Source organism: Diceros bicornis, chromosome 22 (assembly GCF_020826845.1).
Source record: "Diceros bicornis minor isolate mBicDic1 chromosome 22, mDicBic1.mat.cur, whole genome shotgun sequence".
Lineage (NCBI taxonomy): Eukaryota > Metazoa > Chordata > Mammalia > Perissodactyla > Rhinocerotidae > Diceros > Diceros bicornis.
In genome coordinates, this window is record NC_080761.1 from 22,020,399 (window position 1) to 22,047,312 (window position 26,914).

At 38.0% G+C, this 26,914-nt stretch overlaps 1 protein-coding gene across 4 annotated transcripts in view; it reads left to right on the top strand.

Moving 5' to 3' along the window:
* Positions 1–865: 865 nt before the first annotated feature.
* The window catches only part of TRPM3 (transient receptor potential cation channel subfamily M member 3), a 791,340-nt gene continuing 765,291 nt past the window's right edge, over positions 866–26,914 (top strand). For all 4 annotated transcript variants that reach the window (XM_058565673.1, XM_058565675.1, XM_058565677.1 and 1 more), the window contains exon 1: positions 866–1,048. In XM_058565673.1, the coding sequence (XP_058421656.1) occupies positions 866–1,048 (183 nt within the window). The remainder of the gene's footprint in view (positions 1,049–26,914) is intronic.

Below are 26,914 nucleotides of genomic sequence, written 5' to 3' on the forward strand. Positions count from 1 at the left end.
TGAGAGAAAAATGAGTTGATTTAAGAAGTATCAACCCTCTTTTCCCTTCCAAGGACCCTCTTCTGCCCTATTTCCACAATACAGGTCCTTGAAGGAGCTTAATTGCGGTTAGAGCAGCAAGAATCACCTGGGGAGCTTTTAAATATCCCGATTCCCAGGCCACAGCCAAGCCAATTAAATTAGACGGCGAGGAAAACAAGCATAAAAAAAAATCGATTCAGGTAACTCGAATGGGTAGTCAAGTTTGAGAACAGTGGTCTAGTCTGAGCAAGCGTGAGAAGGAATTAGCGTGGCGTCTTACAAGGAGATGAAGCTCTACTCTCCCCAAGGATACTTGGGACACAGTTGTTGCTGCAAAAAGGAGAAAGGAAAGAGAAGAGGAAGGACAAAGTTGCCTGCTTCCTGTCTTTCTCCAAGTCAACTGGAGTCTCCACCCATCCGCTGTGGGTAACCCAGGCTTGCACCTGCAGCTCGGGGTGGGGTGAGGTTGGTCCCCAGGCCTGCGGGCCTGGCTGGGGTGGGGAGACTGGAGGTAGCTACCAGCAGCGCATGAGTAGCCCCGGGCGTGCGCCCCCCAGGGAAGGCGGCGCTCTAGGAGTGAAGAGCAATTTGGGACGCAGAAGGAAGCTGGCTCGGGCGCAGGTGGCGCTCGCAGCTCCAGCCCACAGTTGAGCCAATCGCGGGCTCAAGCGCAGCCTGGTGGCAGCGGCGGTAACGGAGCGCAGGGCTCTGGCAGGAGCTGGCGGAGGCAAAGGCGGCGCCAACAGAGAGCTGCGCGCAGGCTGGAGTGAGACCCGGCGGCGAGAGGAGCGAGCGAGAGCGCCCGGCGCCGGGGTGTTGCCCGGCCCAGCAAGGAGAACTTAGCATGGGGAAGAAGTGGAGGGATGCGGCCGAACTGGAGAGGGGCTGCTCGGAGCGCGAGGACAGCGCGGAGAGCCGCAGGCACAGCCGGAGCGCCAGCCGGGGCAGGTTTGCCGAGTCGTGGAAAAGGTTAAGTTCCAAGCAGGGGTCTACCAAGCGCTCGGGACTCCAGTCGCAGCAGACGCCGGTGAGTGGCGCGGAGAGACAGCCCCTGGGTCTCTCCTTCCCCTTCTGCCTCCGCCCGCAACTCGAGCCCTTTCCATGGTGCTGAACTTGCCTCCTTAGGGGCTCCAGTCAGGGAACTTGTGGAGCCGCTTCTAATGAAGGAAGGGGGGGCTGTGAGGAGGGGCAGGAAGGAACGACTTCCTTTTCTTCAGCCAGGGGAGAGTCTCCTGACGTCTCTGGTGTCTCTGCAAAAATGGAAAACATGTTCGAGAGGCGAGGGGCGCACTATCAGATCATTAGAGTTTTGCAGTTAACAGAGCGTGTGAGATGTTGTCGAGTGTATTGTTGTGACTCCTGTGTATGTCCCGGGGGTCTCTCTGTGCAGCGTATTCGAAGGTACTCGGCATCCGCTGAATGAGGGCGGAATAGGAAGGGCATGTCATATTTTTACGCTAACGCTTGCTCTTTTCCAGCCCACACCTCCTCTACGTTAATGGGTGCGTTTAATTATTTGAAGGATGTCATTTGCATGCAAAGAATTGCAAGAATATCCCAGGTGCTTACAATCCTGGTGTTAACATATACAGCGTTCAGAAAATAGTTCTCCCATGTGTCAGCTCCTCTTCAAAGTCTAGTTAGTGCAATAAAAGCACTCAAGTGAAATTAATATAGGCAGCATATGTGTGTAAAGAAGTACAGTTCCTTAAAACTTTAGCTGCATTTGCATTTTTTGTATTTAAATATTATCTGTTTTCCTTTAGCCTAGAGAGAGGGAACTGTTTTACAAGAGAGTGCAGAGCCCTCCTGTTGCTCGTAGGGAGGAAGAGCATATCACTTTTAACTTCCAAAACATTAAGAACATCAGCGTGTGTGTGTGTGTGTGTGCGCGCGCGCGCGCGCGCTTATGTTTTACATATGGAAGAGTTGACAGCAGATACTGCATGGTGAAGAGAGACTGAATTAATTAAAAGAAAGGATGGGACATAAGAATTGTATCTCATAGCAGGAATAATGATATCCTGCTCTGCTTTTGAGGGGTCGTCATTGAAGGATAAAAATTAATCCCTAAAAAGCAGGATCTTTAAAACATTACTTCAACAGAATGAATTATAACCATGTAAAATTTTTGGTGTATTTATTTTGTTAGCTTGTTCACAAAAACTACTAGCAGAGAATGTTATTAAATTTGAAATGTTTTTCTGTAATATTTAGTGTGTTTTATAGGTAGGTTTTTGATTTAAATATGGATATAGGACACTTAAGATACAATTAATTTGATTTTGGACATTGAAATATTACTTATTTAGAAATATAGACTTGAAAATATTTTAAAAAGGAGAATATTATTCTCGAGATAAGTTTTTATGAAATAAATTATGTAGAAAATATAAAATTTATGACTTCTGGTTTATGTCAATTATATGAACTAAGAATTAATTTTATCCCCCTTTTATTAGACAGTCTAAGTATTATTCTAAGTAACTTCTTATGCAGCTTCTTTGATTCTGTTCAACAGGTGTGTGCAGAGTCTATATGAGGAGCATATGAAATCTTCGTGTAACTATTAATTAGGTTAAATAGCTTGCAGGTTTGTTACCTAGAATAAAAATGCAAGAGAGAGAGGACATAATAGGATGCCATGACAACCAGAAGACATCTGGAAGAGTAACCGAGTCCTCCTGTTTACTAAGGGTGATGATGGTGCTCTATTTCTCTTTAGTACTTGTTGATTGAAACATTAGTAATTCAGTAAAAACCAGTTAAGGCAAAAGTCTGTGCTTATTCTCACACTGCATGGCAAATTGATGTTGATTTTGTTCTAAAAATCTAAGTGCTCCTAGCCATGATTTTCATGATCAGATTTTTTTTTATCAAAGAGAATGAGGTTTTGTAAATCTTAGAGCTGGGATGGTTGTTTGTAACCAAGGTTTGATTCCATTAATTGTTAACAAAGACTTTTGACTTCATTTGTAAGTGAGACACACTACTTATTTATGCAAACAGGAGGGAGGGAATAATAATGCTTGCAGCAGATATGCTTATGAAAGTTTTTAATGTTCGGAGTAAGATTTCTTCTCCCTCTTAAGGTGAGCTGGTGCTATTTTCAACCTTCCTTGTATTTCATGTAAAAAAATAGCATAAACTATAGAGATTAGGAAGTGATTAAAGCAGTTAATATGATTAATGCTGCTTCTTACTTATTCTTATGAATAAATAAGATATTCCGTGATGTGACTTTGGATTTTATACATTTTGTATCATACTCAGAAATATTGTGGTGTCCTCCTGATAAAAATCACATGAGCGTTTTACTCTTTTCTTTGAAGACAAAATAGATAAATGTAGAAAATTTTAGTTAATAATAGAACATGGAAGCTTTCTTACATCTTTCTTCTTTCTTTTGAGTGTATAAAATGGTTATATCGTTGTTTTATTAATGTGGCCTTTGTTACTTTCTTCTCTACTCTCCTTAGAGTCATGAAATCACTTCCAGTTAAAGTTATTCCCAGGGAACAATTCAGTCCGTGACTCTGTCCCCAATGGGAATGATTGCATTATTTTTCTTTTTCACTAACAACAAAGCATGCACACATCATAGGTAATGGGAGAGATTTTCTTCAGCAAGGAGAGGACTGCTATGTTCTTGGTTATCCAGAAGTACTTTTCCTCTATGATCTGAGTCATGGTGTTTCTGTGTGTGAAGTGTAGTGGAGATCTGTTTGAATCAACCTTGGTGATTAGATTTCCTACCTACTTATCACTAAGTATGTTGGGGTTTTATAGAGATGTCTTAGAGGTTGGGCTGGCCCCATAATTTTAATACCACTATTAGAAATCAAAAAGTTACATTTCTGGCAATCTCTTTGACCCTCAGAAAATGGTCTTCTGATGTTCTTTATGGAGTATGGCAGGCCAGAGTAGGATGGTGTGTGCCATCCCTGCCAAGCTCTCTGGGGTCTGCTTCTATTCTGGCACCAGGCAGAGCACCACTATCTTTGTGCAATAGCTGGAGGAAAGGGCAGCTGTGCTGAGTCCTCACAATGGCATTTAAAGGGTGTGTTTTCAAGTTCTAGGCCACAGTTGTGAGTGTGTCTAGCACATCAATCCTTGCTGATTTGAAAAGGTTTTTTTTTTTTTTTTATTTTTGTAATTCAAGAAACACTCTTCTCTCTCCTTGTTTTTAGTCTTCATGGTTGACAATGCAAGTTTTTTTTTTTTTTAATTATGTGACTATTTGGTTTAGATCATTAGTTTAAGGGGGAAACGGGAATGTGGGGGTAGCAGGAAAGGTTTCATAGTAGAGAAGATTTTTTTTTTTTTTTTGAGGAAGCTTGGCCCTGAGCTAACATCTGTTGCCAATCTTCCTCTTTTTTCTCCACAAAGCCCGAGTACATAGTTGTGTATCATAGTTGTATAGTTGTAGCAATTCTATGTGGGACGCCACCTCAGCATGGCTTGATGAGTGGTGAGTTAGTCTGTGCCCAGGATCTGAACTGGCAAATCCTGGGCCGCTGAAGCAGAATGCACGAACTTAACCGCTATGCAGCCGGGCCGGCCCCGACAATGCAAGTTGTAATCCAGTAATCTATGATACTCAAATTATACCCCAAATCTTAAAATTCTGATAGAGCGAAGTAGAATTTAATCATATTCATTCCTTGGAATTTGTTCCTCTCTGAAAGTGGGTCATAGATTATTTTTTAAAACTAAAACCTATTTTTTTGGTAAATATAAAGAAATTTTATATCAATTTTATAGTTATATTAGTATGAAAGTTATATATTTGAATTTTGGATATCAAATTAAGTTTCTGGATATTAATGTTTTACATAATATCTCTATTGAATTGGTCAATAGGCATAAAAGTAACTTAAAACTTCATTGCTTCTAGTCTGTTCAGTGTGGATTTCATACTTCTTGTAGTACTGTTCTTGTTATTCCTATTATTTGTTTTAATTCACACAGAAATGTGTGGAAATCTATTAAAAGGTGATTCAGCAGGTGCCCTCTGGTGTTACAAATATCAAATGCTCACCTCGGCATGTATGTATTTTTAATTTTGAAAGGTGATCTCCTCCTCTAGTCCCACGATTGTTTTAAGGCTTGTGTTCAGATAGATGCAGATTTAATTTAATCTCTAAGTAAGCTCTGTGTAAAAGGGAAAAAAGAAAGAGTTCTGAGGGAGTGAAATGATAGAGTTGTAATTAGAGTTGTTTTTCAACCTTAGATGGCATGCTTGCTTCCACTAATGCTGTAATTACCCTTATCAGCAGGTGCCAACCACGGAACATCACACCTTGTGCAGACAGTTGAGCAATGGAGAGTGTGTAGAAACAACAGTGAGTGTGCAGAAACAGCAGTGCTGCAAAGTAGACAAGTCTGGTTCTGCTGGTTACCAAATTCACTCTTCCCACAGCTGTCTGAGATGCTATGCATGCAGGGGGATTCCATGAACAAACTTGGTTCCATTTCTGAGGCTGACTTGCCCCTTTTGGACCTAGTAGGTGACTTCCAGTTCTTCCTGCCAAAAGCTGGGTTCTTCAAGATCTTAAAATAAATGAGGAAAAGCTGAGTCAAAGGCAGTGCTCAAGTCAGAAAAACTCATCTCCCTACCAATTGCCCAATTAATGATTGCGGGGATGGTAGATCCTGTGGTGGCTGTGGTAGAAACAATAGCAACTTGGTGAAGAGAACCTTCATTTCTTTTTCAATGTCTAATATGCTATTGCAATGTCATTAAACTCTTAATAGTTTGTTCTTGTTACACAAAGTGCTCTCCTGGTGAAAGCAGAATGAATCCCCTGCAGTGCTAGTCCATTACTGAATAAACCATTTCTTGACAGGTTGATTTTTTTCTACTGCCTTTTACTCACTGTGTTAAAAAAATAAAAAAGGGACAATGTCATATCGCTCAGGAATACAGATGGATTCTCTTGTTACTGTGATTTTTTTTGATGGGAAAAAAGCCATTTTCTGATAACGATCCATTTTGTTTAAGCGTTTCTGAAATGTTATCTTTTTTTAGTAGTTAATATAACAACGAGTTTTTTCTCATTGATCATAGTGAATTAAAAATTTAATTTAGTTTCGTCTTTAATCAGAAGGCCGTGCACATATTAGGTGGCAAATGAGTAATTCAAATATTTTAAGTTTTGAGAAGTAAAATATCCTTGTATGGTGATGGTTTTAAATGTGCTTTCAATTATTCCAAAATATATTAGAACAGTTCCTCCTGCAATTATTTATTGAGATGTTTAAAATCAATTGAATCATTAAAAATCATTTATAAATAGTAGCAAAACATTATATTCATTTGTTCCGACCAGCTGTGATGGTCTGTGCGTTGGCTTTACTTTTTGTTTCTTTCATTGGCAAAGCCAAAGGAGGGCTGGTAGAGCAAAAATGAAAGGATTATAGAGAACAACGTTTAAAGAAACTTTTATTCATCTAACATTCATTGGGTACTTAGGAAGTGTTAGGTCGATGGTAAGTACTGGACAACTTCTCTAGTAGAACCGATGGTTTAACACGAGGCAGAGATATGCAAAGCAACAAGACAGAGATATACACAGTCTAGCTTTATAGTCAGAATACAATGGAGAAAATGTTAAAGTAGTTGATGCCACTTGAGGCATGAGGATGGGAAGTCTAGATAAAAAACTTCCTAGACTTGGTGCCTGATTCTTAAAAGATGGGGAAGAAAAAGAGTTGTTTGGATTTGGAAATTTGGGAAGAGTGCAATCATACCTTTCTGAGAGTTTTTTTAACTGACTCATGAGGAAAGGTACTTGAATGCAGGGAATGGAAGGGAAGGCAGGTGAGGAAGAGAAATAAGAACAAACGCTTAGTAGTACTTAGTACGTGCCGGGTGCCCTGCTGGGCACATCACATATGTCATTGTCTGTTGCTCCACTTCAGCTAGAATGTGAGCCCACAAAGACAAGGATCTTTGTTTTCTCCACTGATTTACCCAAATGCCTTGAACAGTGCCTGGTGCTTGTTCAATGAATAAATTGACCAAAAACACATTAATAAAAATAGTAATTTCTAATAATGTGAGGGATAGACTTTAGGTTCTTAGCTGTGAAGAGAAAGAGAAATAGAGGCAAAAGAATTTTTCTTTTCTTTTTTTCCCTAAGATGGAGAGATTTGAGCATATTTATTTGCTGGGGGAAGAACTTATTAAAGAAGGCGGGTTTAAATAAGTAGGAAGAGAGAATAGTAATGAAACTTGTCGAGAGACTTGGAGGAGTTGGGATTTGTTTTATGGGAGAGTTGAAAACCTATTTTTCTTGTTCATACCTGCCTCTGCCCTCTCTTTGTCTTATGGACTTGCCTGGTGGAAATTGGACCTGATTGTTGATTCTTTTGCAAGTTTTACTCAGTACATATTTAGTCTATAATGTTAGTGATAATTCAAAGTTATCATGCAAAAAATATATTTTTATGAAAACTTTTGTTAATAATTCAGAGATTGCTGCAATGTTACTTTGTACCTTTGACCTCTCTAAATATCTCAATACTTTGATCTTGCCAAATATCTCAAGGGATGTGGGAAGTTTCTCAGATTTCAAAAAGGTGGGAATCACTACTTCAGTCATCCTGAAGATGGTTATCTAAATTCAGAGTTGACATGACAAGCTGCTAATCCATGCATTCAGTGTTATGGGATTGCATACTCATTAAAAATGCTTCTCTAGAAAACCAGAACTTCAACCACAAAATTGTCACACAAAATGGAACACATTCATGGTAATAACCAGCTAAGTTTGTCCTCCCCAAAGATTGATTTTTCTAGAAATTCCTTGGAAGTGAACTTTATAATGGTGAGATTAGGAGGGAGGGCTCTATTGGATACATTTTCCCAAGAGGCTCAATTTAAACACAGGTCATCTCTACTTTGGGAGTTCCATGGAAAATCTGAATTGATTTTAGAGAACAGTATGGTGGCTTTGGAATCAAGCAGATCTAGATTGGAATCCTGGCTCTGTCAGTTATTAGCTGTGTGGCCTTTAGTGAACTATATTTCTATAACTCTTTTCTCCCCAATTCTATTAGGAGAATTCTTCTTTTCCCATTGTTTAAGATTCACTCGTGTTCTTTTTATATATATATATATAAATAAAAAGTATTTATTGTATTTATTTTAATCTAAAATTTAATTGTCTCATATACAAAAATAGAAAATATTATGAAAAGAATCTACATACTCATAACACACATTAAACCAAGGGTAACAGTTTGCCATATTTTCTTTGTATCTTTTTAAAAGAGTAAAATGTTACAGATACACCTAAAATATCCCCCCAACCATTCTTTAGAATCCTTCCCCAAAGTTAAGAAATATTCTGAACTTGAGGTTCATTCTTCTCATATAGGTTTATTTTTTTAAAAAATATCTACTACATATTTATGTATTCATAAAGATGTGTAAATAGTGTGGTACTATGTCTTTAAAAATTTTTACATGAATTGTGTTGCATAGTACATATTCTTTTGCAATTTGCTTTTTTCATGCAATGTTATATTTTTTGAGGTATATCAAGGTGTTACAAGTAGATGTTGCATATTATTTCAGTATATGTTTATACCACAGGTAATTTATTCATTTCTCTACTGGCAAAATTTTAGTTTATTTCCTTTTTTTTTTTTTCTTTTCCTATTACAAACAATATTCGGTGAACATTTTTGTACTTGTCTCTTTGGTTCTTAACTTGCAAATACCTTTTACAGGATATAGACTCAGGAATTGGCCTTGCTCTTTGGAAGACATAAGGACCAGGGCTTCTTCCCTAGACTTGTTTTGCACCAGAGAAAGGTCAGCTTGTCCAGATCCTAACCTCTGAACAGAGCCAGAATTTGCAAGGGCCTGAAGGGGAGTGGTGCTGGCTTTCTGTTTTAGAACGGTGTTGACATCCAAATCAGACAGACCTGATTTCCAGTCTGACTCAGGTCATTAACTGGTTTTGCAATTTAATCTTTCTGTGTCTTAAAGCCTCCATCATAAAATGAGGATGGGAATACCTGTCCCCAGTGTGAATTGTGAACGTTAAGTGTATTGATGTGTGTAGCTAGTTCAGTGTCTGGCAAGAGGTACTATTAAATGGAAAGTTACCTAACTATTGGTATTAACTAGAGGTATTTTCACAAATGTCAAAAGCAGAACTTGCCTTCGTTTGATGGGGAAGTGTTATTTGTGGTCTTTAATTCTTCTGAAATTAGAATGTTGTTGGTTACAGCCAAGATGTAATATAAGGCTAATGGTTGTTTGTATTGTGCTTCTGGTTTTAAAAGTGCTTTCGAAAATAAAATCAGCTTGTCTCTCCAAGAAGATTGTTTTCCACAGTAGATCCTGGTCCCTGCAATGTCCATTATTCTATGTTTTTACTGGAGGTGAATTTGACAGTTGGAGGTACAAATGTGAAATCTATATCATATTGAAATATATGATACTCTTTGCTTTTGGTATTTTTATCATTGAGTTCTTTGTGTTTTGAAATAAATTATAGTTATAAAATTATTCTCTTCATGAGCCTTGAGACCTTTGGGAAAGAATGCTTTTAAATATACTTTTATTAAGGAAAATTCAAACGTATACAATAGTAGAGGGAATAGTATAATTAACCCCATGTACCCATAACCTAGCTTCAACAATTATCAAATCATGACAAATCTTTCATCTATACCCCTATTTTCTATTTCTTCCCTCCCCACAAGATTATTTACAAGCAAATACCAGATAAATATCACTTCATCTAAGAAATATCTGAAAGATAAGGACTCTTTATTAAAACTGCAACACTATTATGAAATTTAAACAAATTAATAATTTCCTCATACCCACATATATTAAATTAGGATCACATTTACTTGATGCTCTCATAATTCTGTTTTTCTCCCATAGTTTGTTTGAATCAGAATCCAGTCATAATTGACAAATTATAATTGTTTGTCCTTTTTAGTCTATAGGTTCCCTCTCCTGATCTTCGTTTTTCTATTGAAAATTATTTGTCAAAGAAATTTGTCCTGTAGAGTTTCCAACATTCTATTTTGCTGAATACATCCCAGTGGTGTTATCTAACATGTTCCTCTGTCCATTGTATTTTCTGTGAACTGGTAGTTTGACCAGGAGCCTTGATCAGTTTTGATTTTTTTGGCAAAGATACTTCATAGGTATTCTGGTTGCCTCTCATTTTAGGTATTAGCTACCATTGATGATCGTTGCCTAGAGCAGGGGTTGGCAAACTTTTTATGCAAAGGGCCAAATAGTAAATATTTTAGGTTTTGTGCACCATAAGTTCTCTTACAACTGCTCAACTCTGCTGTCAGCACAAAAGCATCCATAAACATTATGTAAATAAATGGAAATGGCTGTGTTTCAATACAACTTTATAAATAAACACTGAAATTTGAATTTCATACAGTTTTTACACACTGTGAAATATTATTCTCCTTTTGATTTTTTTTTTTTTTTGTGAGGAAGACCGGCCCTGAGCTAACATCTGCCAATCCTCCTCTTTTTGCTGAGGAAGACTGGCCCTGGGCTAACATCCATGCCCATCTTCCTCCACTTTATATGGGACGCCGCCACAGCATGGCTTGACAAGCGGTACGTTGGTGCACACCCGGGATCCGAACTGGCGAACCCAGGGCCTCTGCAGTGGAGCGCTCGCACTTAACCACTTACGCCACTGGGCTGGCTCCCTGATCTTTTTTTTTTAACCACTTAAGAATGTAAAAATTATTCGTAGCTCACAGACTAAGAAAAAAACAGACTACAGACTGGATCTAGCCATTGGCTGGAGTTTGCTGATTCCTGGCCAAGATCCATTGCTTCATTAAGACGTTGCAAATCGGTGACATTACAATTCTATCTTTCCTTTTTCATTTATTAGCTGAAATAGTTTTATAAATAGGAACCTCCCTCATCAACCATTTGCTTACCCTGAGTTATAATTCATACAGTATAGTCAAGATAAATGCTTGAGAGTTTTTAAAAGTTGAACTAATAATAATAATAGGAGCTGTATGGTGGCATTGATCTGTTAGTTTACTGTCAGGACTTAGATTTTAATTGGGTCAGTGTGTTCAGTTAACTGTCAGAAAATATTTGGCCCATTTATTGTGGAGGCCAATTAAATTGTCATTAAGAAATAGAATATGTAAAAATATATTGTCAAACTAGTTCTCTATTAAAGTTTTTGCTCTCAGGATTTAAAAAAAAGTCCTGGGCATTGTGTTAGGTTTCTACTGCTGCCGTAAGAAATTACCATGAACTTAGTGGCTTAAAGCAACATGAATTTATTATTTTACAGTCTGTAGCTCAGAAGTCGGACAGGTTTCTCTAGAGTAAAATCAAGGTGTTGGCAGGGCCGTGTTCCTTTCTGTAGTCTCTAGGGGAGAATCCATTTACTTGCCTTTTCCAACTTCTAAAAGATACCAACGTTCCTTGGCTTCTGGCTCCTTCCTCTTTCTTCAAAGGCAGCAAAGTTGCATCTCCTTGACTCCTGATTCCATTGTTACATTGCTTTCTCTGATCCTCTCTTCTACCTTCCTCTTCCATATTTAAGGACCCTTATGATTACATTGGACCTACCTGGATAATACAGAGCAATCTCTTTAAGGTCAGATAATTAGCAACCTACATTCCATCTGCAACCTCAGTTCCCCTTTGTAAAGTAACATAGTCCCGAGTTCTGGAGATTAGGATGTGGATCTCTTTGAGAGGCCATTATTTTGCTTATCACAGCCATTAAGATATCATTGTTTGATTTGTTAAATCTTTACTAGACAAGATTTTGAAGATGCTGGTGCAAGATCCTTTCTAAGGTGCCTTTAAATCCATGATAAATATTCATCTCTTTGGAATGAGGTTCTGCTGCAAACAAAAGAACAGAACAGATGAGGATTCACTGCACTGTTTTTTGCGGCCTTTTCCCTCCCAGCTTTATTGAACTATAATTGACAAATAAAAATTTTATATATTTAAGGTGTATAATATGATGTTTTGATGTAGTATATATTGTGAAGTGATTACCACAATCAAGCTAATTAACATATCCATCACCTCACATAATTACCATTTTTGTTTTTGTGGTGAGAACAAGTAAGATCTACTCTCTTAGCAAATTTCAAGTATATAATACAGTTTTGTTAACTATAGTCACCATGCTGCACATTAGATCTCCAGAACTTATTCATTCTGCATACTGAAACTTACACTCTTTTGTTTTGTGAGTGTTGAATTCATAGTGATGATGGTAGAAGTGGAAATTACCTTTCCTATCAGTGGATAGTCAGTAGATTTGGGGATATGAATGTTTTGTTTTGACATAGGTTTTAATGAGCACCCACTCTGTACAAGATAAAGCCTCAAATGCTACAGGAGAAAGAAATGTGGAAAAGACTTCTAGAAGACTTACTTATGATGGTGGGAGGGATGAAACTATAACTTGACATGTAACATGGTATATTATAAGCATATTAGGTATATGGTTAGCAATTATAAGTACATGATATATTATGACTATGTCATATTATAAGTATATTAAAATAGCCTTAATTATATTATTAGTCTACTAGAAAGCTTGGTAAGAATGGTCAAATGAGTGAGAAAATCAATTGGTTGGACCCATGAACAAATGATAGAATTTTCAGTTTTTGATTCACTGAGTTGAAGCTGTACAGGCAAAATAATTTTTCGGATATCTTGTTTCATATTTTCTATGTAGATGTTGCAAAAAGCAATTTTTACTAGTTTGCAAATATTTATTGATTTTTTCTTCTTAATGAATGAAAATAACCCTTACCTTGAAATTTTGAATTACAACTACTTTTTAAATAGGGCTCTTACCACTTTTTTCTGTTATTTAAGGACATCTGTTTTTATTTATTTATTTATTTTTTTGGTGAGGAAGATTGACCCTGAGCTGACATCTGCCAATCCTCCTCTTTTTTTGCTAAGGAAGACTGGCCCTGGGCTAACATCATGCCCATCTTCCTCTAGTTTATATGGGACGCTGCCACAGCATGGCTAGACAAGCGGTGTGTCGGTGCATACCCGGGATCCGAACCGACGAACCCCGGGCTGCCGCAGCAGAGCGCGCACTTAACCGCTTGCGCCACTGGGCTGGCCCCGACATCTGGTTTTTCATATAAGTGCTTGTCTCCTTTACTCAATAGATAATCATTATAACAATAGATAATTATTATAAATCACTGTTAATATGAAAGAAAGAAGGATGAATAATTAGCACCAAGTGAGCACATAGCATTAGATAGCATCTTCAAAATGCTAAGGTCAAATAAGATGAGAAGTTGAGTCTCTCCTTCTTTTTAAAAAACGTGCCTATTTCTTTTGTTTTTAATTGAAATATATATGACATATAACACTGTGTAAATTTAAGTTGTAAAACATATTGATATTTATATATTGTAATATGATCGCTATTAAACAAAACAAATTCTGACCTGAAAAACCAAATTACTGAATTTGGTTTTGTACTGGAAGTACAACTGAAGAAGTAGTTATGTCAAAGGAAGTAGTGTATCTTTAAAACAGTAGTTGATAATAATTTTCCTTTTTTTTTTTTGAGGAAGATTGGCCCTGTGCTGACATCTGTTGCTAATCTTCCTTTTTTTTTTTTCTTTTTTCTCCCCAAAGCCCCAGTATATAGTTGTGTGTCATAGTTGTAGAGTTGTAGCTCTTCTCTGTGGGACGCTACCTCAGCATGGCTTGGTGAGCGGTGAGTAGGTCTGCACCCAGGATTCGAACCGGTGCACCCTGGGCCGCCAAAGCAGAATGCGTGAACTTAACCCCTATGCCTCCGGGCCAGCCTCAATAATAATTTCCTAGAGTACCAGACTGTGATTGCCTAAGCCACACCAAATTGAGCAATGAAAAATTAAACTGTGAAACTTCAGGGAAGCAGCAAGTAGATTGTTTTCTCTAGAACATCTGTCACAGAGGATGGAAGACAGTTTGGAAATTTCCAAGGTGTGTGAGGCCTCTAGATTGGGAGAGCAGAGACCCATGGAGTGAGAGGCACGCTGGCCTGGAGCTGCTATCTTCCTGTCAAGAGTCAGAGAGAGAGAGAGAGAGAGAGAGAGAAAAGCAGGCTGACTATAGGATTTGAGGCAGGTATTCGTGGGTTATGTATCTACCGCAGTCAGTTGCACATCTGGGCAATGTTCTCAGAGATGTTTGTAGATATAGAACTGGTGGAGACTATATGCAGGTAGTTGGCTATGAAAGCTCAGATATTCTGCAATTGGTTACTAGTGGCTGCAAAAAAGTACCAGTGAATGATGGAACAGGAACCAGGGACAACTGAAGACCAGGTCCTTAGCGAGGCAAAAGGACCAAGATAAAGACAAAAGATCTGGATCTTGACTCAAGATGGAGACATTTCCCTCCATCATTCCTGACTTAGGGTTTTACTGTGATCATAGCTATGTATTATTAATTATTACAACTTGTATATGTGATTAAGTTTAAGGTAATTGACAAGTAAACTCTATTCATTTTGTTCCTGTTTTGTTGTCTCTGTAAAGTCTGTCATAGAGAAGCCCTTCAGGAATTATTGAGGGAAGTAGCAGAATTGGACCTGTCAGACATTTGTTGTTACCAGCCCATTGCCCGGTGTGGATGCTGGTTTCAGAATAAAATCTATTCCCATTTGTTTTGACTTTTTATCACAAAGTTGTCCCTTCACGTAAAGACCCATTTTGAGCAAAAAGATAGACTTTAAAATTGCTTTCCTTTGTTCTGAGTTATTGGCAGCCATTTTGTGGGAAATGAATAGGAGTTCTTAAGCATTTCAAAGTATTAGATACTCTAGCACTAAATGAAATTAGTTTTCTTTAAAAAATAAACAATAATGATTCAAATTACCAAAGCCTGGGACAAAGTGGGAATGATTTGGGTTACAGCTACAAAAAGAGTTCATTGTTTAAAAGGTGCGTGGAGTTATCGGATGTAACTGTAGAACGCAGTGGTAACAGTAACTAAAACAAGAGCTTAATTCATGTTATGAAGACCACCTACTCCCAATGAATAGACTATCAAAAATGAATGCAGGAGGAACCGGTGATAAATAATGGCTAAGTCCTACTTTTGTCTTATTACCCATTAAGTACAGTTGGGGAGGGAAAAAATATTTTTGCAACCATACTGTATAACTGGTGCCTTTGGGTCCACTGATGGAGACAGATAACCAAGCTGGTATGTTAACATCATGGTCCTGCATTAATCTGAGCAGTGAGGTAATTCACAAGATATTGTATTACCGCATAGTTTGTGAATCATACACATTGTAAAACCTTTGGAAAGCTGGGCGTTATTTCTTCTTCCTGGGGAAAATGTCTGATTGTGAAAAAGAATCTTAGATGTACCTACAGTATAAACCAGTCTTTTGGTTTAGGGTCTCCTGTAGGACAAGGGTTGTATTTTATTATTTTGGTATTTTTAAATATCAGGCACTTTCAGTGATCTCTTATGTGATCTTCTCGACATCATCCTGAGGTGGGCTTTATTTGGATGCCCAAAGCACAGATGAAGAAACTAAATTTCAGAGAAGTCAAGTCACTTTTAACCAAGGTAGCTGGGAAATGGTAGAGATAGAATTTAAATGCAACAGTTCTTTAATTTTTTTTTCAATATTCTGCTGACTTGTGAGATAGAGGTAAGATGACTAAAAGAGCATAAACAGAGGTTATGTCTTTTTCCTCACAAAAGTGATTTGTTCTTGGAGGTGACTTAAAGTGAGACTAAGTCAGGGCAGTACTGAATAATGAAAGCAATGAAACTATATTGTCAGCAGTCCTGCAAACAAGCTTAGTTCCAGGAATAAACTGTTGAATGGAAAAAGAAAAACATGATAATTTGTTATTGATGTTACTTCTCTTACTGCTGTTGGGTGAGAAGAGGGCAATATAATTGTATTTGCATGATTGTAAGACTATTTTATTATTTTTAATATGTTGAATCATTTACCTATCACGTTTTAAATAAACTTGGTCATTTCATTTGTGGGATATCAATCAAAAGCAGATCTAGAAAACTGTAAATTCGAGTTAAAATGGAATATAGAACGCTTGTTAAATAGATTCTCTTTATGTGTGTGTTTGTGTATGTGTGTAAGCTACTATTAGAAAAATGTGACAAATAAGAGAAATAAGAATCTTCACTGGGAGTTTAATTTGAGAGAAAGTAATTAATTACCTTCGTTTATCTGGAGGTCAGAATAGAGTCAGGCCAATATGCTGTATCTTCAATATCTTCAATTATATTAAATGGGAATTGGTGTCCATAACAATGACCCTCAGCCAAGATGTTGTGCTCAGACATAAGAGAAAGATGGATTTATGTTCTGTGCTTCCTACTTATTAAGGCGAGAAACTGCATTAAGATCAGGAAGCAAGATGTTCAATAACAATGAGTGAAAGAAAATGAGTTGATGATTAACTAGAAAAATCACTCAAAACATCCGTTTAACAAGCGCTCCTATTTAATTTTACCCTGTGTGCACCTAAGAAGTATGTGTCTATGTTTTCACAACCAAGTGTATTTAAAAATCTAATTAGGACATGCTGACTTATGCTTCAAATCTAAATAATGACCATAAAATTGAAGAGTTTTCATTCATTCTTCTCAGGTCTCTGGGATACCAATTGTGGGGGATGACAGTGGTGGTAGGGATATAAGAGAAGCAAAATATGCCCACCCTCTTCATTTGTTATCATGAGAAAAGAGAGAAAAGGAGCATTTGCTGTGGGCTCAGCATTTTGCTAGACATTTTTATATTTATAAAAGTTTTATATTTTATACACATTATCTCATTCAGTCCACACAACAACCTGGTTGGGTAAGCATCATTCCCATTTTACCAAATTCCGTGCCTCCTGGAGTTTATATTCTAGTGAATGCTGCCAGAAGATAAACAAGCAAATAAATAGATAATGAACGATCTAATGATTATAAGTGCTATGAGGAAAAATATAGCAAGGCAGGGAGGTAGAGAATGAGAGGGGGTGTTATTTTACCTGGAGGGAAAGCCTCTCTGATTGGATGTCAGAATGAAGTAGGGCAACAAGCCATGGAGATACCCTAGGGAAGAATGTTCCAGGCAGACAGAACAGCAAGTGCAAGTGTCCTGAGGCAGAGGAGTGTTTGAGGATCAAGAAGAAGGCCAAAGACACGAGCAGAGTGAGCCAGGAGGAGAGGAGAGGAGATAAAGATTCGAACCCAGGTCTATCTGACTCCAAAGCTATGTCTACTGTGTTCCCCTTACACCATAAATTGAGGACATGTGTAACAAATAGAGAATGGCACAGGAAGTTAAAAAACAACTTGAGGCTTTCCAGTATATACTGTAAATATTGCAGAAAATCAAGACTAGGACAGCAAGTTTTGTTGGAGGCAAGATGACATGGGCTCTTGGGCTTGGGTTCTAAGATACAGGTAAATGTGGATTTGCAGATTCAAGCTGCAAAGAGCAGATTAAAGTGCAAAGAGCAGGGACGTGGGAATGTTAATAATAGTTAAACATATTGAACTCAGTGTGCCAGAAACTGTTCTGTGAGGCTTACATATATTGACTTATTTGCTCCTTATAATGACCTCATTGTACCCACTTTACAGATGAGGAAACTAAGGCACAGAGGTATTAAGTAACTTGCCCAATGTCATGGAGTTTAGATTTAAAATCATATATATATTCTATACTCTTAAAAATGGAGGGAATGGGGGCTGGCCTGGTGGTGCAAGTGGTTAAGCGTGCTCTCTGCTTTGGCGGCCCGGGGGTTAGCAAGTTCGGATCCCGAGTGCACACCAGTGCACCGCTTGTCAAGCCATGCTGTGGCGGCGTCCCATATAAAGTGGAGGAAGATGGGCATGGATGTTAGCTCAAGGCCAGTCTTCCTCACACACACACACAAAAAATGGAGGGAACGGAAGAAAATTTAGAGTAATTATTCCTTTATTATTTTTTTTTTACCTATTACTTTCCTGAAGTATGGAGCAAAGATTGACAGATGAGCTATCAGAAAAAAAAAATTGACTCTTATCCCTCTGAAGAATATAAAAATTTGGGAGTAGTGAGTTAGGGAGGATGGTGAAGATACACATTTAGTCAAAGTATTTTCTCATCCTTGTTTCTCTCTGGCCTATGATGAGACGTAATTAACCAATAACATACAGTACCGTGCACATAGTAGGTCCTCAGTAAAGAGCTCATTAAATCTGCTTCAAAATGTTCTTTATATTAAACTGAGTCAAGAAGCCAATTATTGAAACCTGGGGCAATTTGATAATTATGATGAATTCAGTATGTGCTCAAAGGTTAAAAGAAGCCATGAGAGAGTATAAATTTGTTTTTGTTATTGCTATTTTTTTTTTTTTTTTGCTTGTGTGTTTTGTGTTTCTCACTAAGCAAGACTTTTAGGCTTGTTTCACTTGCAAATTGTTTGCTAAAACATGCCAGAAGCATCAGAATAAGTAGTTTTAGATTAAATTTGTTATTCTCTGTAGAGATACATCAATGAGATTAAAAAAAAAAACAAAAAACCAGTCCACCAATCCAGGAATTCTGAAGGAACTCAACGATGAAATAGTAAAACTGTTCCTTGAATGTGTAACTGATTTTAAACAGCCACTGTGGTAGAGAAGGGTTCCCAAACCTGCTGGCCATCTGAATCACCTGGGAGCTATTTAAAACACAGACTGCTGGACTGGCCACACCCTGTCTGTAGGCTTTCTATCTCCGCGGCAAGGCCTGGAAGGTATAATTTGAAAAGATCCCCAGGTGATTTAGATGAAAACTCTTATTTGGATACTCCTATTTTAATAACTGTTTTCTATGGTGGTGGTTCTCCACGTTAGCATTTATTGGAATCACCTGGAGAGCTTGTTAAACCGCCCTCTGTGGGCCCCAGCTTCCGGTGTTTCTAAATAATCAGACCTGTGGTGTGGTCTGAGAATTTGCACTTAAAGGAAAGTCCCAGGTGTGGCTGCACTGCTGCTGCTGGTCTGGGCATTGCGCTTCGAGAACCACCAACTTGTAAAAACTTCAGAGTAAGATACAGAAGGCTACGGGACAAGTGAGCATCATCACTTTCATTAACAGTGTTGGGAAGTCTCCATGGTACAGGATAGAATCATTGTCTCTTAAGAAAAAAATATATAGTGAGTAAGGCAACATTATTGCTCTAAAGTATATTCAATCAATTCGGTTGTTTGTGGTTTTAGTGAGTTTGTAAATAATGGGGCAACAAGGGAAATATAATTTATTAAACAAAGCCTTTGATTGGGTTCTAAACCGAGAGTGTCTAAAATAATCTAGTTTCTTGGGATTGGAAAGGGTAGAGGTGGAAAGGTAATCTTTTATTCAAGGATGAGGTCACATTTAATGACAGACATAAAAAGGAGATAAGCAGACATTTCTCAAGATAGAGAAGACAAAATAGTGAATTGCTTCTGGGATTAGGTCTGGAAATTTCTTTTCGTTAACACTAGTAAATGGTTTACAACTGTGAATACAGTGGTAAATCACCCAGCGTACTTAGAATCTAAATTCTTCTGAGTAAGAAAATGCCAAGCTAGTAGGAAAAAATTTAGGAAGCTCTTGACAATGAAACCTGTGGTACAGTCAGGAGCAGCTGCAGAATTTGTGGGTCCCAGTGCAAAATGAAAATGCAAGGCTCGTGTTCAGAAATTATTAAGAAGATTTCAAGAGGGCAACAAGAGAGCATTAAACAAGGTATGGGACTCTGTGTGACTAAATGAGTCTCACCCCATGAAGGCAGCTCTGTGTATAATCAACAAGGGCTTCAAAAGATTTGGAGTTAGAGCTAGATTTGGAACATTCTTTTGCTCCTCAGTTTCTTGATATGTACAGTTTGCTGAATAATCCTTACTTTGAAAATTTATTGAGGAAAACAAGTTAGGTAATATGTGAAAGTCCCTATGGTTGAGCATGGCCTAGGGTAGACAGTAATAACAATAAAAACATCCTACATAAAAAAAGAATTGGCAGGGCTGGAGAGATTATTGATCTCCCTAGTATGGCTGTGTCATTTCTTATATTCTTGTAAAGCTGACTAATTCATTAAAGAAAGGTTTGTTGATTGCTTATAAAGTGCTAGGCAGTGTCCTAGATGCCAGGCTCACCACTGTGTTTGTGCAGGTCACAGTCTAGCGGGAGACACAGCCAATAAAACATAACTGTGAAGTACAGAGTGCAATGGAAGGAAATAACTGGCACAGGAGTATGATCTTGGAGGGAGGCCAGGGAAAGCCTCTCCAAAGAGGTGACATTTAAACTGCTACAATCTAAAGGTGGAGGAAAATCTAGAGCATTCCAGGTAGAGAGAACAGCACATGCAAAGCTTCTTAAACAGGAAAGACTTTGGTGTGTTAGAGGACTTAAATCAGACCAGTCGGCTGCAGCCAGAGAATGAGGTAGAGCTAAGAGATGAAGCTGGGGAGGAGCATAGGACCAGATTATGTATGTAGCCCATTGTAGGTCAAAGTAAGAAGTCTGGATTTTATTCTAATCATGGTGGGAAACCATAAAGAGTTGTAAGCAGGGAAATGATGTGTGCTGATAGATGTTGCTAAACTCTCTCCAGATGCTTTGTAGAAAATAGTTGGAAGAGGGACAAGAGAGGAAGTGAGAGACTACTGTGGAAAACCCAGTGAGAAATGATGATGGCCTGCACCAGGCTGGTGGCAGTGGAGATGGGAAGAAATTGACTGATTTTCTAACGTATTTGAGTTGTAGGAACAATTGGATTGGCAGTTGGGATGCGTGTGAGTGGAGAGACAGATGAATCAAGAAAGGATCCCAGGTTTCTGGCTTGGGCAACTGGGTGGATGATAATATTCATGGAAATCGTGAAGACGCGGAGGAAAACAAGCTTTGGAGGAAGGTCAAAAGTCCAGTCTTGAACATGCTGATTTTGAGATGGTGGTATCAAGTTGATTAGTGGAATATATGTGACTGGAGTCCGGAGGAGAGGTCAGAGTTAGAGATGATCTGGGTGTTAGCAGTTTATAGCTGGTATTAAAGCCTTGGGAATGAATGAAGTTAATTAGGATCACTGTGCATAGAGAGATGACAAGGAGTCCAGGAAAGAACTCTGTGGATCTGTTTAGTAGAGGGTTATCCAAGGAAACAGAGAAAGGCAGACAATATTAGGTAATTACATCACAGAGGCCAAGAGGGATGGTTCTTTTAGGAAAGAAGTGACCAAGAGGGTTGAATGCTGCTGAGATAGGTCAAGAAAGATGAGGATATTAAAGAGCCCACTGTATTTGGTAATTTAGATTCTTTGTGGGTTTGCCAAGAGCAGTTTCATTACAGTAACGGGGACAGAAGCCAGATTGGAGTAGGCTGAGGAATGGGTGAGGTAGTGTACTCGATATTTTGAGAAGTTTAACATACAAGAGAGCGAAAAAAATGGAATGGACACCTGGGAGGGTGTATACAGTCAAGGTAACTTTTTTCTTTTAAGATGAACAATACCAGGGCATGTTTGTGTGCTGACAGGAGTGATACCACACGGGAGGGAGAATGATGATGTAAAAGAGAAGGGACACCTGTAAAATACAAAGTCATAGAGAAGGCTAAGAGGATCTGTAAAATAAAACTATGCAAGAAAGCAGAGTGCCTTTCTGAGAATAAGAGGACACAAGGGTAAACCTATCATTGGCAATAATATTTGAACTATGTCCTGCCTTATGATGTTGCTTATATTTGCATTATTTAACTTGTCTTGTATACTTATTCTTTGTTTCTCTCCTTGGCTTGCCAGCTCCCAGAGGAAGAGAACACGTCTAATTTACCTGACACCTAGCACAGTGCCTTGGCATAAGTGTCAGCCAAATGAGTTTCCTGAAATGCTGTAGTAGAAAAGAAAATATGGAAATTTGATCCCAGCTCTCTTAAAAGAGTTAGTAGATGGTTTGCCATAAGGTACAAAATGGCAGTTCCTGAACAGTATATGAACACATGCAAATCAGACCTAGGGTTGCTGAATTGGGGTATAAAACAGTGAAGAAATGATATTTCTTCACAGAAGACTGTGAAGGAACCTCATGATTTTGTAGAGTTAATGGTAGTCTATAGGGCATCCTTAAGAATCCAGATGATTTGAGCTCTGGGTAGAAACTAAAAGGGAGCTCCTGGAAAGTTGGAGAACTCTTGAACTCTACTCACCGTGATTAGGAGCACTCCAGGTGTAGAAGCTCAGCCAGCCCAAGTTCATTCAGCCCCTTTTGTCAACTTGTCCTAGACAGGCAGAAACATTACTGGATTTGGAAGAAAGGCAGATGAAGGAAGTAGATTAGTTGCATGAAGGCTTGGTTGACATCTTAATTTTATCCTCGTTAAGAAAATATTGCTTCTCTCGGTTATGAAATTGCGGGCTGAGGCTTTAAGATTTAGGAAGAGATAAACTGTCAGAAATAGCAGAGAAATATTAGTAAATGGATTAGGCAAAACTGTCACCTCTCTATGATGTTAATATCCTGGATCATCTTTGTAGACTTCTTAAATATATATACTTAAATTTCATAGCCAAAAATGGTATAATGCACATCACTTTGTTTTTATTTCTAGAAGAATATGATAATATTTTCTATCCACAAAGGTTCATTAATGAGCATAAAATATTGAGAGAAAGTAAACTGAAACTGCTTTCATGGTGCCAGAAAGGAGTAGTTTCTCAGAAAATGCCAGATTTCTTCATTGCTTATATGGAGTGTTAGTTTCCCCAGTATTCTGGTCACATTCCCAAAGAATCTTAAAAGGATGACTCTTAAACAAAAATGGCAAATTTTGATTACTTTTTAAAGACTAGTACATAAAAAATAAAAAATCCTATTTAAGGATTTTTCTGGCCATCTTCACTGGATCTTTCCTGTTTATCTATTTCTTATAATGTTTTCAGTTCAAAGTTATCTGTCAAAGTGAAAATCTTCTAGAGACATGAGAAGTGAATTTAATGTTAATGAAAATGACTTGCTCACAACAGGGAGAGGAGTTTTACTCCAGGTTTTTTGCTTTGGTGAGCAAGCAATGGCAAACTGAAATGAAAGTGCTAGAAACTGAACAAAACTCTTAATAATCAGCTATATAGGGGATTGTCATGGGATACATTTGTTCAGTTTACTGGGCTGAGATTTAGACAGAGCACGTTTTGCTTTGTAGATATTGCATCTTGATGTGGTAATATGAGAGTGTGGGGCTTTTTAGAGGTCACCTGTCTCTCTAGGTGTGTATGGTGAACTGATAAAGTCAAAGGTTTAAGAATTATTCTTAAATCTCCACTGAACAAAAAGTTATCTGAGTTGCTGTAATATATAGTTGTCTTAAAGTTTCAGAGATACTGGAAAATATCAAATAATGTGTGTGTTTTAATTATCAGCTGAATAATTTTCAAAAGCTGACTGTTTCTGAGAAACCAAGCATAGCAATATGACATGGGTTCAGCTGAATGTGTCTCATTTGGAGTCCCTGTTAATTTCAGCGACCATGGAAATGTTTTTAGCTCATTTGGAAGTCTTTGGAGCTATATTACTAGAAAAATTTGTCAAATTATGTTATCTGCAAAGTATAAGGGGACAGTGATTTTCAAACTATATTTGGTGAAAACCCTAGATTTACATAAAATATCTCTTCGGATTCCTTGGGAAACTAGGGATGTGGTCAAGCGGGTCATAAGCCTTTGCCACCAGGCCCTAATCCAGGAGTGAATAGAGACTGAGGGGTCTCAAAGGCAGAAAGGTCCTCCAAGTCAAAAGGGTAGAAAACCATTGCCCTAAATAATGCATGTATATGGCATTGCTTGCTGCGAGAGTCTGTTTATAACTGTATAAGGAATCTGTCACATTTCTCTTCAGCATCTAAGAGACTGATTCCTTTTTTCATATTTTCCTTTCAGTACGATGTCAGGATGGTCATGGTTCCTTCATAAGTTGGGAGTTGTATTATCATACCTCTGTGATCTTTGCTACATTACTCCCTTCAGAGTATGTGCTTTACACATTTGCTCTAAACATCATCTTGAAAGAAGAAGGGGATTATATAAGACAAATTTATTCATGGTTGGTTAGGTGGCCCTCTGAGGGAGGAAGTTTGCAATACAGAAAGTCCATGTAGCATTCCTGTCTTCAGGGCTTTTCTTCAGTCACGCCTCTGCTTCTCTCCTTTTCCTGTCTCCTTCTTACCAGCCTTTCCACCCACACCACCCACCTGGTGATGTCTCGGATTCCTGGTTCTCTCCTCATGGAGAGTGATGTGAGACAAGGAGTAGCTAATGTTTATGAAGGTTGAAATACAGAAACTATGAAAATTGTTATTTAAAATGAGCTGTAACAGAACATTTTAAATGTAAGAATGAATAACCAATTGAACTGGGATTGTTGTCTATTAATAACATAATTCATAATTTGATTTTAAAAAGTTTTGTTGGATTTCCTTGAATGAACCTGAGGAGGTTCACTGTTCAAAGTGTCAGAAATATACCTGAAATATGTCTCTGAACCAAGATATGAGCATAGTTATCACTATTCTGACCTTAATTGTGGAAAAGTCATTAGCTTGACTCTTATTATGGTAAGGAAATAAGCCAAATTGAGATTATTTATATCAGAACTTTTTTAATAGTGTATTTCAACTTTTTTTTATTGTGGTAAAATATACAGAACATAAAATTTACCATTTTACATTTTTTTTTTTTTTTGAGGAAGCTTAGCCCTGAGCTAACTTCTGTTGCCAATCCTCCTCCTTTTTGCTGAGGAAGATTGGCCCTGGGCTAACATCCGTGCCCATCTTCCTCTACTTTATATGGGATGCTGCCACAGCATGGCTTGATAAGCGGTGCATAGGTCTGTGCCCAGGATCCGAACAGGCGAACCCCGGCCCACCAGAGCGGAGCAGAGCGCACCAACTTAACTGCTACGCCACCTGGCCGACCCCCATTTTACCATTTTTAAGTATTAAGTTCAATTGCATTAACTACATTCACATTGTTGTTATATTAGAACTTTTAAGGAAACATGTTTTGTGACGTGTATTTCTGGTTACAAATTTTTGTTGCAAATGTTTTGACTTACCCAATTATGAAAATTGAACTAAGAGAATTCAAGATTTATGGCCGAAAGAAATTAGCTGTCTTGATAGCTGACTGATTTTTCAGCTTGCTCAGGAATAAATTATCTCAGAACTCCATTCCTCAGGCAAAGAGAAGCCTACTAATTTGCAAACAAACAAAAACACTACTTGAAAATATGGTCCCTTCTACACGTTAGAATACATTTCTCAATCTCAAAACATCTGACCGGTCATTTGATTTCTGGGTGCGTTGGGGTGAAAAATATGCTTTTTAATGCAAAAAAAGTCTTTTCAGAATAAACAAATATCCATACATTACTACTACTGTAAATAATTATTGTACTGCATTAAATCCTATCAATAAGGCCTTTCTGTTTACTAGTCCTGCAAGTTATTTTGGAAGAAAAATTGATCTAGGAAGCAGATGCTATATTAGGATGAGCAAGACCCATAAAAGCTCTGATGTTTTATATTTTATGATGCCTTTTTAGTTTTATTTTCCTCAGGTTTATATCTACTACTGTGTGTTTTCATACTTCCCTTCAAGTTCATATCATTGTAATGAAATGTTCACATTTTCTAGGTGCCTTATGGTTTTTAAAGCACTCATGTACACATATTGCATTGGTAGAGCCCTTTAGGAATCCTTTTAAGTCGGGGAGGAGGGCCCATTCTCAGTAGAGTTTTATAGATTGAGATATTTAAGTTCCCTGAGGTCATTAGTTAAGACTGATTAGTTCCTGACTGCTCAGGTCCTTTTTCTTTTCCTAACAACACTTGAATACCCTTTCCGCCTAGATGCAGTCAGCCACGGCTATAGTGAGGGGCCCACCAATACCTGGTCATGGAGCAGGTATGAGACCTAAAGCATCGGTAACTAGGGGATCCCTTTTCAGAACGTGAACAATGAGACTGCTAGAGGTCGAGTTCCATGCCATCTCAACAGACGCCTGTCTTGATGAGACTGTTTCTGCTGAGAATTGCTGAACTGCCAGCTTCCTCAATCTAGAATTGCCTTGTTTTCTATCTTTTCTAGGTTCTCAAACCTCCTGGAGATTCTGGGAGTCCCTGACAATAAATTTTCTTGTTTGGGTTTGCCAGAATCTGTTGCTGTTGCTTGCCACCCAAAAACCAACACAAGACCGTTCACCCTGTCAGTGTGGCTGAAATAGGCCCTGGGACCCAGACATTCCAGGGCTGGTATGTTCCATCATGCTGCTAACAAATATTGGTTCTGTAAAGCCTACAATTAAAGCTGAATTAAAAGCAACAATTGCTCATTCTTTTAAAAAATGATTTCCAATTACTTTAATATTTATCCCCATTTCTTTTCCCCTTTTCAATATGTCCTTCTTAACATAAAAAGGTTTTTAGTCTTTTTAAAAACTTAAATTTTAAAATTTGATTCTTTTGTATTTTCTTCAGGTGTTTTGCTAGTGAAAGAGCACGATAAAGAGAAACAGTTTATCAAGTACATGCAAATCCTTTGTTTTAAGAGAAAATAAAATAAATAGTTTTTGAGATAAGTCAGTTGTGGTTAGAGATGGGTGTGATGTTGTTTTGGCTTTGGGAACCACGTCTCCTCTTTTACTGTAAAGTCATTTCCTTAGAAATAGAGCACTTATAGTTGAGAAGTCTGTGTGAGATAGTGGGCCCGGCATGCCGTGTTCTTCAATATTTCAATTTTGTTGGCACTTTACTTTTTTTATACCTCCTCAGATATCTTTTTCCAGTACTTGCTTCTGGTAGATCTTTATCCACTAACTTAGATT